The 17,695-nt window shown below is 45.1% G+C and overlaps 1 protein-coding gene across 2 annotated transcripts in view; it reads right to left on the reverse strand.

Annotated features, from left to right (window-relative positions):
• Window positions 1-17,695, reverse strand: part of LOC145356867 (transcription factor SOX-13-like) — a 192,370-nt gene that overhangs the window by 49,923 nt on the left and 124,752 nt on the right. For both annotated transcript variants that reach the window (XM_080209827.1, XM_080209826.1), the window contains exon 2: window positions 7,762-7,987. In XM_080209827.1, the coding sequence (XP_080065953.1) occupies window positions 7,762-7,986 (225 nt within the window). In that variant the 5' untranslated portion in view covers window position 7,987. The remainder of the gene's footprint in view (window positions 1-7,761; window positions 7,988-17,695) is intronic.

Below are 17,695 nucleotides of genomic sequence, written 5' to 3' on the forward strand. Positions count from 1 at the left end.
GGCAGAATGGATGGCACGGTGGCACAGTGGTTAGCACTATGGCCTCACAGCGCCACAACCCTGGTTCAATTCCCAGTTCGGGTCAGTATTTGTGCAGAGTTTGCACATTCTCCCCTTGTCTGTGTGGATTTCCTCTGGGTGCTCCAGTTTCCTCCCACAGTCCGCAAGAGGTGCTGGTTAGGTGCACTGGCCATGTTAAAATTCTCCCTCAGTGTACCTGAACAGGCACCAGAATGTGGTGACTAGGGGATTTTCACTGTAACTTCATTGCAGTGTTATTGTAAGCCTTCTTGTGACACTAATAAATAAACAAAATAAAATAAAATCTACTTCCTGGAACAACAAATTCAATGGAATCAGGAATATTTCAGACATCTCTTTGACAATTATCTAGATGTTAAAGAGTTGGGGGAAGCAAAGGGAGAGGAAGGGAGCAAGTGCCTACTGAAGGTAGCTGGTTATTCATTTACCTTGTTCTTTAAAAGATTAAAATGCACCATTCCCTAAGACACATAGCACATTCTTCTACCCACTGACCGGTTTGCCTGGTTACAGCAGGGTGAAGGAATTTCAGGCTTAAATTTCCAAGGCGCACAACATTAATTTGCAAGCTTCAAGATTCATGCTGTTTGGTGACAAAATAGTTAACCAGAATTAAAGCCATTGATGCAGAATCTAAGGAGACTTTTCAAAACTGTCATTTGTTCACTGAACCATTAAGCATTCCATTAAGGGAGAAACAGCAGCTGGGATTTTCCTGTGAACATCTGAAAAGTCCATTGACCTCGGCGGGATTGGAAGATCCCACTGGTGGGAGGGGCTGGAAGGTTCCAGCCACAGGTAATGTTTTCTGTCAGTGAACCTTGGCCGAACATGAGAGATGTAATAGGTTTTCTGCAAGTACAGAGACATATAGCGTCCTAGGTCCAAACATCTTCAACTGCCTCATCGATGACCTTCCTTCCATCATAAGGTCAGAAGTGGATGTGTTCACTGATGATGCACAATGTTTAGCACCTTTTGCGATTCATAGAAACATTGAACATAGAAATATAGAAAAACTACAGCACAATACAGGTCCTTCAGCCCACAAAGTTGTGCCGAACATGTCCTTACCTTAGAAATTACTAGGCTTACCTATAACCCTCTATCTTACTAAGTTGATTGCTCAGAGAGTAAAGTTAGTGTCATTTGGCCCACTAAGTCTGTGCAGAGACTCCAAAAGAGCATCCTACTCAGGCTCACACGCTCATCGTATCCCCGTAATCCTGCACATTTCCCTTGGTTAATCCACCTAACCTACTGAAATATAGAAACTAGAAGTAGGAGTAGCCATTCTGCCCTTCAAGCCTGCTCCACCATTCCATTTGATCATGGCTGATTGTCAAATTCAATATCCTGATTCTGCTTTCCCTCTCATTTGCCTTGATCCCTTTAGTACAAAGAGCTATAGAAATATAGAAAATAGAAGCAGGAATATAATAGAACCTGCACATCTTTGGACACCAAGGGCCATTTAGTATGGCCAATTCATCCAATCTGCATATCTTTGGACTGTGGGAGCAGACCGGAGCACCCGGAGGAAACCCACACAGACACACAGGGAGAACGTGCAAACTCCACACAGTGACCCAAGGCCGGAATTGAATCTGGGTCACTTGCGCTGTGAGGCAACAATGCTAACCACAACCTAAGTTTAAATATGAACTAAAAATGGGTATTGCAATCAGCTCACCACCTTGGGGTTGGGGTGGAGGGAAACCCTCAACAGGGTGACTTGTAGCTGCTCCGACATCCAGGTTTGCAGGGAGGGTCAATAAGCCTGCCTGGAATGCTAGCCCCCTGGCCTGCCACCAGATGTGGAGATGCCGGCGTTGGACTGGGATAAACACGGTAAGAGGTCTGACAACACGAGGTTTAAGTCCAACCAATTTATTCTGCCACCAGGAGGCAGTCTCGAGGGGCCTGAACTGGCCTCTGACCACCTGTGGGAACATGGAGGCCAACAAGAAACATCCCAACTGGCTTGTCTGGATTGGCCTCAGTACACACCTCACAATTAAATGGGCCAGAGGCAAGAGGCAGCCAAGAAACTGAGACACGGCCAGCTTTGCTATTTTTAACCCTAGCCCACATCCTCTCCTAGCTCTGATGGGGGCTCGGAATCCTACCTCGGGTCTCTCTCGTGATAGGAAATTCATCCCTTTCAAATCTGAAACACATTTAATAAAAAAAGACTATGGGAGAATACTTTGAACAGTCAGGGGCACTTCCAGATGGTCCATCCTCCATGTAAACCTTCACCCCTTTTCGGTGAATGCCCACGTACCCCAAATTTACCAGTCAACACAGGTTGATGACTAATGTCCGGACCAGCTACACCTATAGGCAGAAAACAGAGACCATCACACAAACCAACCTCTCATCCATTGACCCTGTCTACACTTCCCGCTGCCTCGGGAACGCAGCCAATATAACCAAGGACCCCACGCACCCCGGACCTTCTCTCTTCCATCTTCTTCCGTCGGGAAAAAGATACCAAAGTCTGTATCAACCAACTCAAGAACAGCTTCTTCCCTGCTGCTATCAGACTTTTGAATGGACCTACCTTTCATTAAGTTGACCTTTCTCTACACCCTAGCTATGACTGTAACACTACATTATGCAATCTCTCCTTTCCTATGTTTTTTAGAAATTCACTCATGGGACTTGGGCATTGCTAGCTGGCCAGCATTTATTGCCCATCCCTAGTTGCCCTTGGAGGGCAGTTGCGAATCAACCACATTGCTGTGGTTCTGGAGTCACATGTAGGCCAGACCAGGTGAGGACAAGTAGATTTCCTTCACCAAAGGGCTTTAGGGAAATGCTATGCACTCCACAAACGGTATGTTTTGTCTGTATAGCACACAAGAAACAATATTTTTCACTGTACACTAATACATGTGACAATAATAAATCAAATCAAATCAAAACCTTGTTCACTTACTTTTCAGAATGCTCTTCTATGTATCCGGACTATGGACCCTAGGGCAGCGGTGCCCACATTTACTGAGGACTAAATACATTGAGGTAGGATGAAAGAAGACAATTGCAGTAAAGGAGGGAAAAGAAATGAAGAAGAGGAAAAAGTTAAAACAAAAAACACCATGAAGATGTTCGAAAAAGACAGAAAATTATTGAGGTGTAAAAAAAAAAGAGCAATAACTTTCACAAGTGTCAGGCAACAGAAATCTTTCATCGATTTATTCCACTCCTCTCCAAAAGAATACTATTCTTGTTCTAAAACAGAAAATGCTGGAAAATCTCAGCATTGGGATTAGAGGGATGCAAACGAATGGTCTAGTTGGGCGCATGAGCGGCGCAGGCTTGGAGGGCCGAAGGGCCTGTTCCTGTGCTGTATTGTTCTTTGTTCTTTGACAAAGGGTCATCCAGACCCAAAAAGGTTGGCTTTAAACTCTCTCCACAGATGCTGTCAGACCGGCTAAGATTTTTTTTTCTCATTTTCTGTTTTTGTTTCAGATTCCAGCATCCGCAGTATTTTGCTTTCCATAGAATCCCTGCAGCGAAGGAGGAGGCCATTCAGCCCATCAAGTCTGCAACGATGCAATCCCACCCAGGCTTTATCCCTATAAATGCATACACTTATCTTAGCTAGTCCCCCTGACACTTAGGGGCAATTAAGCATGGCCAATCCACCTAACCTGCACATCTTTCCGACCGTGGAAGGAAACCCACTCAGACATGGGGAGAACGTGCAGAGTCTACACTGACAGTGAACCAAGCTGGGAATCGAACCTGTGTCCCTGGCCTTGTGAGGCAGCAGTGCTAACCACTGTGCCACCCTGTTTTATCTTAGTATTCTTGTTTAGCGACCAATTGAAATTAAAGTTCCTTATAAAATACTCGTGGCGATTAAAAAAAAGGTTTTGCTCAAAAATTAAATTTTCAAACCACAAGATTAAAAATAGTAGAAATTTCTAATTTGTAAACGATTTCAATTTTTCATTGTGTGTAACAAGTGGGGGAAGAAAAGAAGCCAGATGAATCTGCAGTGCCTTGGGGCAACGAGATAAAACATGACTGTGCAGTTTAACAGTCAGCCTGTTTCTCCATGGCAGCTGGCTGTAACAGGAACACACCAAGTGTTGTCTTGTGCTTTAGGAAGGAATTGAAAATTTTGCTGAGAGGAGATTTAGCAGAATGATACTGAGAATAAGAGAACTCAGTTACATGGGGAGGCTGAAAAAGCTAGAATTGTTCCCGGATCAAAGAAGGTTAAAGGGAGATTTGACAGAAGTGTTCAGAATTATGAGGGCTTAGAATAGAATCCTTACAGTGCAGAAGGAGCCATTCGGCCCATCGAGCCTGCATCAAATTTCTGACTTGAGCACCTTACCTAGGCCCTCACCTCTGCACTTTCCCCATAACCCCACACATGTACCATGGTCACGCCATCTAACCTGTGCATCTTTGGACCGTGGGAGGAAACTGGAGCACCCGGAGGAGACCCACGCAGACACAGGAAGAACGTGCAAACTCCACACAGCTAGTCTCCCAAGGCTGGAATTGAACCTGGCTCCCTGGCGCTGTGAGGCAGCAGTGTTAACCACTATGCCACCGTGCCACCTGGCCTATGACTCTGCAGAACCAACATTCTGAATGTGCAGCAATTGGCTGATAGACCAGTGGGATTTTGCCCAAATCCCTATTCACGTACGAGCACCACGTTAAATTTCTTTTGAGTTTATTAAGCAGTAATTAAAAGTGAGACATGCAAATTCCCTCACGGTTGGCTTTCCCACTCGCATCAATTTTATTACACCCCTTTTATTGGGCAGAGGTCCATTGTAAAGCAGGAGAAGACAATGCCAAGGTTGGTTCAACTTGTGCAGTCCACGTGGCAGCAGGGGGCACTAATCTTCCTCGTCATGGAGATGGGCCAAGGATAAAGGATCAGCACAGCCCATTATAGAATCTTTACAGTGCAGAAGGAGGCCATTCAGCCCATCAAGCTGCACCAACCACAATCCCACCAAGGCCCTATTCCTGTAACTCCACATATTTACCCTGCTAATCCCCCAATGCTAAGGGGCAATTTAGCCTGGCCATTCAACTTAACCCGCATATCTATGGACTGTGGGAGGAAACCGGAGCATCCAGAGGAAACCCATGCAAGTACGGGGAGAATGTGCAGACTCCGCACAGGCAGTGGCCCAAGTCACTGTGTCACCATGCCGCCCCTGTTTAATAAGCATTCCCACAGCTTTGCCATGGTTGTGCAGACCTCAGCTAAAAATGGATTGATTTAGAACATAGAACATAGAACACTACAGCACAAACAGGCCCTTCGGCCCACGAGTTGCGCCGATCACATCAACACCTACCAACCTACAGACCTATCTATAACCCTCAATCTCATTAAACCCCATATACTCATCCAGAAGTCTTTTAAAAGACCCCAGCGAGTTCGCCTCCACCACCACTGACGGCAGCCGATTCCATTCACTCACCACCCTCAGTGAAAAACTTACCCCTAACATCACTTCTGAACTTCCCTCCTTGCACCTTAAATCTGTGTCCTCTCGTAGCAACCATTTCAACCCGGGGAAATAGCCTCTGAGAGTCCACCCTATCTATTCCTCTCAACATTTTGTAAACTTCTATCAGGTCGCCTCTCAACCTTCGTCTCTCCAGGGAAAAGAGTCCCAGCTCCCTCAACCTAACTTCATAAGGCATGCCTCCCAGTCCAGGCAACATCCTTGTAAATCTCCTCTGTACCCTCTCAATAGCTTCTACATCTTTCCTATAGTGAGGCGACCAGAACTGCGCACAATACTCTAAATGAGGCCTGACAAGGGTCTTATAAAGTTGCAGCATTACCTCCCGACTCCTAAACTCAATCCCTCGATTTGTCCCTCAAAATTTGCCCACACCCCATAAACAAATACATTCAGAAAATTGATCAGTTTTACAGAAAAATCTTTTGCTGGATGTGGGTATCTCTGGCTAGTCCAGCATTTATTGTCCATCCTTAATTGCCCTGGAGAAGGGGCAATAAGCTGCCCTCTTGAACTGCTGCACCCCAGGTGGGGTAAGGAGTACTGTTAGGGAGGGAGTTCCAGAATTCTGACCCAGCAACAAACCTAGCGAAGGAATGATGATATATTTCCTAGTGAGGAATGGTCTTGAGGTGAACTTTCAAGTGATGGTGTTCCAATAATGTATACCACCCTTTGTCTTCTAGGTGGTAGGGGTCACAGGTTTAGAAGTTAATTGCTGCTTTAAGCAGGTCACATCCTTTTTCAACACACCATTAATTGTTTTTGAATCTGTGAGTGACGCAGCAGTAAAGAGGATTTCATCCTTTCTAACTATGCCCCACTATCCACTGAGTACAATTACCTTCAACTAAATTCAAGTTGTCTTTAAAAGGACCCATCCAAATTGCAAGATATCAATTAAAAGATTCTCTTTTAATGTCTATCTAAATAACCTGCTACTAAGTCATTGTACACATGCATGGCTGGTATCCAGGGAATTCTAACCATGCACAAATCCCAATAATTATGGTTTCCAGGGCACAGGGGAGGGAGGGGGACTCTCTCCATAGTTGCTGCTTACAATATTTCCAGCTTTTATTTCAGACTTCTAGCAGTATCTTTACTTTTGAAGTTAACTTAAACTTACCTAGCACAATTTGTTAGACCACACTTGGGAGTATTGTCAATAATTCTGATCTTCATTCTGTATTTAGAAAGGTACTGGCTGGAGAAGGTGTGAAAATATTTACTCCAATGATGCTAGAAGTCAGAAGTTATGCTTTTCAAAAGCACTGAACAGGGCAAGGTCCTTTCTCAAAGCAAAATAGAAGTCCGAGGTGTGATCTGATGGAAATCTTTGAGATTATGATAGGATTGATTGAGCAGACATACAGAAAATGTTGTTACTTGTGGGAACAATCAGATTGGGGGTCACAAACATATAACAGTCTTGAATACATCCAACAGAATTCGGGATGAAAACCCAGAGTGGTGAGAATGTTGAACTCATGACTGCAGATAGAACAAATGCATTTAAACGGATGCAAGACGTACATTGGGAGTTGGATGAGAGAAAGGAATAGAATGATATGCTGGCGGGGTAAGAGGAGGCTCATGTGCTCAATAACAGTGCCTGAACCAGTTGGACCCAACTGTCCTTTAGGGAAAAATATCTGCTATCCTTATCCGGTCTGGCCTACATGTGACTCCAGATCCACAGTAATGTGGTTGACTCTTGATTGCCCTCTGAAATAGCCAAGCAAATCACTCTGTTCAAGGGCCATTAGGGATGGGCAATAAATGCTGGCCCAGCCAGTAATGCCCACACCCATGAATGAATTAAAAAACGTGATAATGCAATGACTCCGCTACAAGAGACTTTTCACCCCCAGCTGACTCAGGCATTGCCGATGGTGAACTTCTTAGTGCCTGGAAGTGCATGTGAGATCACAAGAGCAAAAAGTGACGACACACCCTTTTCCTTCCACCCTTTACTTATTGACTTGAGTACAACAATGAATTGGATCCTGAGTTTCCTGAGCACCACACGACAAGCCTAGCCTGCCATTTGAAGGAATCCAACCAAATCTCAAACTGGACCAGGTTTCACGGCTTATACCAAAGTTCTTTCACAGCGAAGGTAGGTCAATATCACTCAGATGCAACTCTCGCCCAGGCATTAGACTCAACCAGAAGCCATGCATTCACGTTTGCAACTTACGTGCGTTTGCTTCACGACCCCTGACCTTTCGAGGTCAGAGTTCTCTCTCCCCAGTGCTGCCTTGCTCTGAAGCACCTCGGAATGAGGATTGTTGGGAAACGAAGCACTCAGCGATCCGTAGCCGCTCCTCTCCTCCTCCACCTCCTCCACTTTCACCTGGTCATGGACCATAATCATGTCTCCATTCACTTCCATGCAACAAGAAGCCAGTTGTCGTGCGGACATTCTAGAGAGGCGGGGGGGGGAAGGAAGAGAAAAGAAAAAGATTTTAACATTTAACTCTTGATCAAACTCTTAAAAGCTCAAAAGGGAACGTAACGCAAAGTATACCAAATGATGGATTCAGGAAGGAAAGGGGGAAGGTGGGAGTGGCACATGTTTTACCATTTAACAGAGAGGAAAGGACAAGAGGCTATAACTCAAAAAGACTACACCCTGTGCATTTGGAGCAATTGAGTCTCTCGAGTGGTGCACTAAAAAAAAGTGGCAATTTGCCTCAAAGCCTCTACAAACCCCCAACAGCTAAGGCAACAAAACACTTCTTTATCCAACGCTACAGGCATCACCAGAGTTCTTTTGGGTCTGACGTTTCTGTGAGAGAGAAGCTGTCCAGAACAGAATGAGTGCGGAATGGATTTTTTTTTTGCTGGGAACACACTAACCCATTCTGCATTCAACAAAAGGGAATATTGGATTCACCTCTTCACAGATGACAAAGACCACGTGATTCTCTTCAAGTAAATGAGTGGGGGTGGGTGGGGGGTGATAAAGCAGAGAGATTTCTGGCGATACTAATATCAGGGCATTCAAAAAAAAACTCAAACAATTCAGCCTACAAGTCAAACAGTTCTGTGCAAAGTGGCAGTTAGAACAGCCTCAAACAAAAAGCTGGTTGAAACAACAGAACCTATTTTGTAATGGAAAGGGAACAGAGAGAACTGTGAACGAAAGGAAGTGAAACAATGGCCCACTGGACAAAAGAAATCGAACAAAAGGGAAATGTGACAAGAGGACAATGGCATACAGTTTATTCCGTCATTCCTGCTTTCAGGGGTTGGTTTATCTCCCTTTCCTTCCCTTCCCAAAGCCTCCTGTTTGGATTTCATCATATCTCGTTTCCTTTCAACAGATTTCTTTGTCCGCTGCGCTGGATTTAATCTGTGATCGAGTTAATGCGAGTTTTAATTTAAGCTCTCGTGCGAGTCAACAGCAACCACAGAACTGAAGGCAACCATTAACCCTTTGCAGGGCTAGAAAACCTCTTGGCTGGCAAGATTATGGAACGCTAAAAGCAATTCCTCAAACGTCTCCAAATCCCCTTTAATCTTTTTTTAATATTTCACCTCCAGCCAATGAAGGTGCTGCTTCAAGTGTTTTCCCACCTTCATACTGCTTGCTGGGCTTCTCGTTGCCTATTTTTGCCCACGCTCTGAGACTTTTGGGTGAGCAGATATTCTGGTTTTTGCTGGGACAGGCCTGATTTTTCATCGAGTGTCCCACTGTCCCAACACTTTACTCCACCCTTCTCAAAATGTCCCGGTTTCCAGCTCCCCTCCCCTTTAACTTGCCGCTCCCGTTTCCATTTACCGTCACCAAATCCGTCTCGCACTGCGCCCTGGGAACCGGAATGCCGCCCACTGTAAATCAGTTGCGCCAAGAGGCTCCCAAACACACGGGAGCCTCTTGGCTCCAGAGGAATCGGCCTCTGGGTGACAAAAGAAGATGGACAGCTGTGAGGGTGGCACGGTGGTTAGCACCGCTGCCTCACAGTGCCAGGGACCCGGGTTCGATTCCCGGCTTGGGTCACTGTCCATTGCTGTGAGGTTTCTTCCCACAGTCCGAAAGACGTGCTGGTTAGATGGATTGGCCATGCTAAGTTCTCCCTCTGTGTACCCAAACAGGCATCAATCAGATTGTGGCGACTAGGGGATTTTCCCAGTAATTTCATTGCAGTGTTAATGTAAGCCAACTTGTGACAATAATAAATAAACTTTGAACCAAGCCACACCTGATGGTGTAATTGGGCGGAGCACATCAGCAAACCACCGATCAGGAATGAGAAGGGTGCCAGGCAAGTTCAGTTGAGCTGTGGCAAGTTTAACCAAACTTCTCATTGAAAGAGTGTGCGTTTTCCCACCTGTGGCTTTGCACAGGACGCAAACAAAACTTTTGGTTGAAAATATCTGTTGTTGGAAGCCAGTGTGCAAATGAAAATAAACGAGGTTTTTAAATGAGGATTGGGCCTTACCATCATGCATTGCACAGTAAAGTTGTGAGTGGAATGGAGGATTCTGGGATCCGGTGACAAGTGAAGCCTTGGTTCATTTTTTTTTAAAGAAATGAGGCAGAAATGTGATTGAAACAAAGCAATGCTTCATTACTGCTGTCTATAATAACTGGGCAATTTAATTGGGTTGCCAACTCTGGCTGGAGGATGTCATCACATGACATCCGGCCTTCAACTGCCCCTCTCCCCAGACTCCAGCCATTGGTTGCCCGGCATATCAATCAGCAAGAAAGCCCACCTTCTCAAGGCTATCAGTGTGTCCTGGTTTTGGAAATTCTAGTCACTTGAGATAAGCTCCTTCCCTCCTCAAGGTCTCACTACCTCTGCCTGTCCTAACATCTCCTTAGGTGGTCTAATGTCAAATTCCAACCAACAATATCTCCCATGGTGTGCCTCAGGCGTTTACAGGAAACTGTAGTCAGGCGTACTACAGGAAAGATACTATATAAATGTAAGTTGTTGTTGCCAACATCTGGTTCTACAGATGGAAGACATTTGGCTACAAAACCCATCACATTTTTCAACCCAAAACACCAGCGATTCAAAGTGGCAACTGCACCACATTGCAACTGGGTTAACAGAAACAGCACAATGGAAAGAATCAACGTGTATTTATTGGAACGATTCAGGTACACAAAGTACTAAGGTGTGATCTAGCGTTGCCAACTGTGATTACATGTATTCCTGAAGGTTTCAGCACATGATTTGCCCCCGTGCTCCTGCCATTAGTTGGTCCACACCTCCATCTTGTGATGCACTACCTTCCTACACCAACTGGAATGCAAGACAACTCATGACCCAACTGGATGATGTTCAACTGGGAGACAAGCAACCTCCCTCAACCCAGTTTTCAATATTTTGTAATCTGGCAAAGGGAAACATTCAAAGAAAGTTACAAAAAAAAAGCCCCAATCCTTTTTTACTGTCCTGATGATTTTTCTCCCAGGATGCACAAGCAGTGTCCTGGAGATCGATCTTGTAACTCTATTGTGGTCACATAAATGACCAGGAGTTTGCTTTGCTGATGATGTTTGAGGAATAAATGGTGGTGGCCCAACCACCATCAGCACTCCCCTCACTCTCAGAACATAAGGAATAGAAACCTTAACATCTGCCTCTTCATTCAAGAGAAGATGGCTGATCTTCGACCTCAACTCCAACCTCCCTCATTGGCCCCGTAACTTGCCAAAGTCCCACATGGCCATAGCTGTTCTCTCCTTTGAGGGGGGGATTTAACCTAAGGATCACCACACCTCAAGCAAGGGGCAAGGTTGAGATGGCGGGCTTTCATGGATAACCTCATATGCATGCCAGAGGTTCATAGATTTTTGAGTAGTGAGTGTCCACAGCTCTCTGGAGTAGCAGCAAATTCAAAAGGCTCTCAACTCTTTCCATGAATAAGTTTCTGCTCTACTCTGTTCAAAGTGGTCAACTCCCTTATTCTGACACAGACTGACACTAGCAACATGTGATGGTTAGCATGGCTGCCTCACAGTGCAAGGGACCCAGCTTCAATTCCAACCCCATGGTTGACTGTCTGTGTGGAGTTTGCACCATCTCCCTGTTTCTGTGTGGGTTTCCTCTGGATGCTCCGGTTTACTCCCACAGTCCAGATGACAGATTGGCTGCATTGACCATGCTAAAGTACTCCTTAGTGTTAAAGATGTGTAGGTGAGGGGAATTAGCGGGATAAATGTGTGGGGTTACAGGGATTTTATTTTTTTTTATTAGTGTCACAAGTAGGCTTACGTTAATACTGCAACGAAGTGACGGTGAAAATCCTCTAGTCGCCATACTTTGGCACATGTTCAGGAGGAAGAATTTAGCATGGCCAATAGACATAACCAACACGCCTTTTGGACTGTGGGAGGAAACTGGAGCACTCAGAGGAAACCCACACAGACATGGGGAGAAAGTGCAAACTCTACACAGACACTGACTCAAGTGGGAATTGAACCCAGGTCCCTGACGCTGTGAGGCAGCCGTGCTAACCACTGTGCCATCCGGATAGGATGATGGTGTGGGCCTGGGTAAGATGCTCTATCAGAGAGTCAATGCTGACTTGATGGGCTGAAAGGATCAATGAAGAAAGATAGGAACGGGATTAGAGTGCCAAATTTCCCCCGCCTTCCCTGGAGAGTGTAAGCGCATGGAGGAGCCAGAAGACTCTTATCTGATTTTGATCCAATGTGTCCAGGACACCAAGAACTGAAGCGTAACCTGTCCCCATGCTTTTCAACATTATCATTGCAAATCCAAAAGTATCATCACAATACAGTTCGCACAACAGTGTGAAAGTACCTAATCTCTTTCCAAATCAGATGCAAGCTCAGGGAAGCACAGTGACAACATTACTGGACTAGTAAACCTGAGGTTTATTGGTATATGGGTTCAAATCCCAGCATGGCTACTGGTGGACTTTAGAGAATTCTGGAATTCAAAGCTCGGTAAAGGTAACCGTGAAACTACTTTTGAAACTCATCAGGTTTACTAATGTCCTTTAGGGAAGGGAGTCTATCCTCCTCATTATGCGGTCTGGTCCACGTGCGACTCCACACTCCAACAGCAACATGGTTGATTATTTTGAGTGCCTTCTGAAATGGCCGAGGTTCGAGGGAATTAGGGATGGGCAACGAGCCTCGCCAGTGACGCCCAAATCCCAAGAAAGAATAAATAATAAATACATAGCTTGTATAAACTATACAAGCCATGATTGCAGGTTCCAATCTACTGCAGCAGAATAGCCATTATTTGTATGTCATGTTGACCATGGGACAGCACGGTGGCACAGTGGCTAGCCTCACAGTGCCAGGGACCAGGGTTCAATATCCAGTTTGGGTCACTGTCTGTGCAGAGTTTGCACGTTCTCCCCATGTCTGCGTGGGTTTCCTCCGGGTGCTCCAGTTTCCTCCCACAGTCCAAAGATGTGTGGGTTAGGTGGATTGGTCATGCTAAATTGCCCCTTAGTGTTAGGGGCACTAGCTAGGGTAAATGCATGGGATTATGGGGATAGGGCCTGGACGGGATTGTGCCTTGATGAGCCGATTGGCCTCCTTCTGCACTGCTGGATTCTATGAATTGTGCAACGTCAGATCAGTTTGAGTGAGACAGAACCCCAATCACAAAGGGGCCCATCATTCTGTAGTAATTAGCAGCCTCTCTCCCAGAGGAAATAGTTATGAACAGGAGACAGAACCTGTGATAATCACAATGCAAGCACTGATGTGGCCTTGTTAAGGTCAAAGGCAAATGAGGTGAAAGGGAGGGAGGAGCTTAACCAATTGCATTCACTGGGGAAAAGGTTATTATTCAAACTAAAAGTTGATAAGTCCCCAGGTCCTGATGGAATTCATTCTAGGGTCTTAAAATTGGCTGTAGGTGCATTGGTTTTGACTTTCCAAACTTCCTTAGGTTCTGGAAAAGGTCCCAGCAAGTTGGAGAATAGCAAATATGACTCCTCTACTCAACAAAAGGAGGGAGACAGAAACCAGACCAATTAGCTTAACATCCATCATTGGGAAATTACTGGAATCTATTACTCAGGAGGTGATAGCAGGGCATTTGGAAAGTCTCAGTGCAATCGGGCAGAATCAACATAGCTTTGTGTAAAGGAAATTATGTTTGGATAATGGTTCTTTGAAGTAGCAACAAGCAGCACAGTTGTAGGCGTGGTGTACTTGGATTTCCAGAAAGTGTTTCCAGAAGGTGCCACATCAAAGAAGCTAAGAGCTTATGGTGTAAGGGTAACATTTTGGCATGGTTAGACTGTTAGTTGGCTAACAGGAGGTAGAGCATCATAAATTGATCATTTTCTGGTTGGCAACAAGTGTATTGCCACAAGCTGGCCCCACAAATACTTACAATCTACATCAACAACTTGGATGAAGGGACCGGCTGAGCTACTCTTGCAAAGAGCCAGCATGGACACAATGGGCTGAATGTCCTCCTTCCATGTTGTTCTATATATCATTCAGTTTTGTAATATTACTTCATGCTGACTCATCAGGATTTCCTGGGAGTCTCATGTTGCAACATTGGTTTTAAAAAAAACTAGTAGATTCCTCATTGGTTTAGCAGAGTTGGTGGCTTTGTAAACACTAGGTAGTTGAGGAAATTCCCAGCTCTCGAACCAGAGATGAGAAGAAAGTATTCTCCAATTCTATAGTCACTAATAAATCCAACAAGTAATTCAAGGAAACCATCTTGAACCAAAGAGTGGCTGGAATTTTGATTTGATTTATTATTGTCACGTGTATTAACATACAGTGAGAAGTATTGTTTCTTGCACATTATACAGACAAAGCATACCGTTCACAGAGAAGGAAACAAGAGAGTGCAGAATGTATTGTTACAGTCATAGTTAGAGTGTAGAGAAAGATCAACTTAGTGCAAGGTAAGAAATTGAATTAAAGCATTGTTAGAGAGTTTAGAAGAGTTAGAATGAAGTTTTAGAAGCATAGAGTGAGAGTATGTGGTAGAATTAGAAGGTGTGCTGGGCACAGCTTGCAGGAATAGTTGAAAAGTGTTAGTGCTTTCAGGGAATTTGAATGAGGGGGATAAAAGGAATTAGAAGGCTATGCTGCTGGGTTGAGATGACATAGAATTCTCACAGAATTCCTACAGTTCAGAGGAAGCCATTCCATCCATCGCATCTGCACTGGCCCTCTGAAACAGCAATTCACCTAGGGCTACTTCCCTGCCATTTTCTTGTCACCACACGCAACGATCATGGCCAATCCCCCTAACCTGTACATCTTTGGACGGTGAGAGGAAACCAGGGCACCTGGAGGAAACCCACGCAGAGAACTTGCAAACACAGACAGACACCCAAGGCCAGAATTGAACCTGGGTCCCTAGCACCGTGAGGCAGCAGTACTAACCATTGTGCCAACATGCTGCCCCATACAATGGGAGAAGGCTTATGTGAAGAACGAAGACAGCATACCCAATAGACCGGGTGGCCTGTTTCTGGGCTGTAAATTATATGGAATTCTTTGTCCGTTAGGCCAATAAACACAGAACTCGGCACGTTCTCGGGCGGCACGGTAGCACAGTGGTTTAGCACTGCTGCTTCACAGCTCCAAGGACCTAGGTTTGATTCCCGGCTTGGTCACTGTGTGTGGAGTTTGCACATTCTCCTCGTGTCTGCGTGGGTTTCCTCCGGGTGCTCTAGTTTCCTCCCACAGTCCAAAGATGTGCGGGTTAGGTTGATTGGCTATGCTAAAAATTGCCCCTTAGTGTCCTGAGATGTGTAGGTTAGAGGAATTAGTGGGTAAATATGTAGGCATATAGGGTAGGGCGTGGGTGGGATTGTGGCTTCTGTAATGCAAGGTTTCTATGATTTCTTTCTTCTATGAGAACTCAATCCGACCAAAATTCAGAATTGTATAACTTGATTCTTCCCTTCGCCCCGCCTGTCCCCAACCACATGGAACAAAGTGAAGGATTACTCTGGAGTATAACTGAGAATGAACCTCCTTGAACAAAGCTCACAGAATCCAAAAAGTACAGAAGGAAACTGTTTAGCCCATTGGGCGAATCTTCCTGTTCCGCCCACCACGGGAACACTAGTGGGCAAGGGGCAGACCATGGAAAAGGTCCATTGATCTCAGGGGGGAATTTCCAGTTTCAGAGCGAGCGTGGCTGGAAAATCTCACCCATGGTGTTAGCACCTGCTGTCCGAATGAGCAATTCACTTTGTACTATTCTCAATCCTTCTCCCTGCAACCCTTCACATTCTTTCTTTTCAGACGCTCTCATTCCCTTTTGCACGGTTTCTAATAAACCTGCATCCTCAACGTTCTCAGGCAGTACATTCCAGACTCAATGTGAAAAAAAATCCTCATGTCACTGTGACTTCTTTTACCAATAACTTTAAATCTGTGCCCTCTCCTTGACCTTTTCACAAGTGGGAACAGTTTTGCCTCATCCACTTTGTTCCCAACTCTCTCAATTTCAAATATTTCCATCAGACATCTTTTAGTCTATCTTCATAACTGAAGTTCCACAGCCCTGGAACTATCCTTGTGAATCTTCTCTGCACATTGTGATGCTTTCATATCCTCCCTAGAATGTCACATCCAGAACTGGATGCAATAGTCCGACTGTAACTTATACAGGTTTGGCACAGCCTCTTTGCTCTGTAGTTTAGGTATCCCCTTGTTAATAATACCTAAAACACTGTATGCTTTATTAATTGCTCTCTCAAACTGCCTTACCACCTTCAATGGCTATACACAAAGGAGATGTGACTGATTGCTGCCTCTCCCTTGCTTGTTCATCCAGCAGTGAGAATCTTCCAGAAGCATGCAATAAGTAACTTAAAAAAAAACCACTTCACAAAGTCAGTCCAAAGTGAAGGTTCAATAAAAAAATTTTATTACACAACCTCTAGGGCCTGGACCACAAATGCTCCCCACAATCCCCCACCTGCTTCCTATTTCTACCAGGTCAGGTGACCGCCACAGCATGTTGGTGCAGGCTCGATGGGCCAAATGGCCTCCTTCTGCACTGTCGGGATTCTACGATTCCATTCTATGATTAGCCCACCATTGGACGGACTGCAATGTAATTTTAAGCCAGCCGATTTCCGACTTTTTGGCTCCCATTAGATTCTCCACTCCCGCCTGCCCCAAAACCCATGGTTTGGGGGAATTCCACCCAAACGCTCAGGTCCCTCTACCCCTTCGTTTATATTTTATGTTATGTTGTCTCATGTCCTTTCAAAATGAAACATCCCACATTCCTCCACATTGACCTTCATCTGCCACCTGCCTATATCTTCCACCCACTTGTCTATGTCGTTTCGAAGTTCCGCATCATCCTCCTCACAGTTCACAATAGAAACCAGAAGCAAGAAGAGGCCGTTCGGCCCTTCGAGCCTGCTCCCCCATTCATTTTAATCATGGCTGATCATCAAATTCAATATCCTCATCCCCCCCCTCCTCCCATATCCCTTGGTCCCTTTAGCCCCAAGGGCTATATCTAATTCCTTCTTGAAATCGCACAAAGCTGCCAAGTTTCGTATCAACCGCAAGTTTTGAAATTGTGGCCGACGCTCGGAGGTCTAGATGGTCAAAGCTAGGAATTCCACTACAAACCTTCTCCCAACCTGAAACACGTCCACTAACCGGCACTCTGTGTTTCCTGTCACTTAGCCAGCTTCATATCCACGTTACTACCATTTCTTTTATAACACTGCTGATAAGTTTGTTGTGTGGTACTGCTCAAAGTCCATGTACACCACAACAACACTGTCCTCTGTTAGCTCCGCAAAACAAAAACACTCCAGCCAGTTCATTCAATACAATTTTCATCTCAAGAAATTCACGCTGGCTTTCCTTAATTAACTCAATTGCCCCGACGACTATTAGTTTCTCTTCGATTATTATTCCTGGAAGTTTCCCTTCAGCAAAGTTAAACTGGTCTGCAGCTGCGCACAAACAGAGTTGGCAATGATTGCTCAGCCCATGTTCACAGGGAGATTACCCTCAACCAGGGTTGAGTGAAATCATACAAGGAAGCAACTTTCCCGCATACGCCACCACTTTGCTCCATTAACAGTATTAATGGCACACTGGTTAGCACTGCTGCCTCACAGCGCCAGGGACCCCGGTTCAATTCCCAGCTGGGGTTACTGTCTGTGCG

This window comes from Carcharhinus amblyrhynchos, chromosome 22 (assembly GCF_965287045.1).
Source record: "Carcharhinus amblyrhynchos chromosome 22, sCarAmb.v2.hapA, whole genome shotgun sequence".
NCBI lineage: Eukaryota > Metazoa > Chordata > Chondrichthyes > Carcharhiniformes > Carcharhinidae > Carcharhinus > Carcharhinus amblyrhynchos.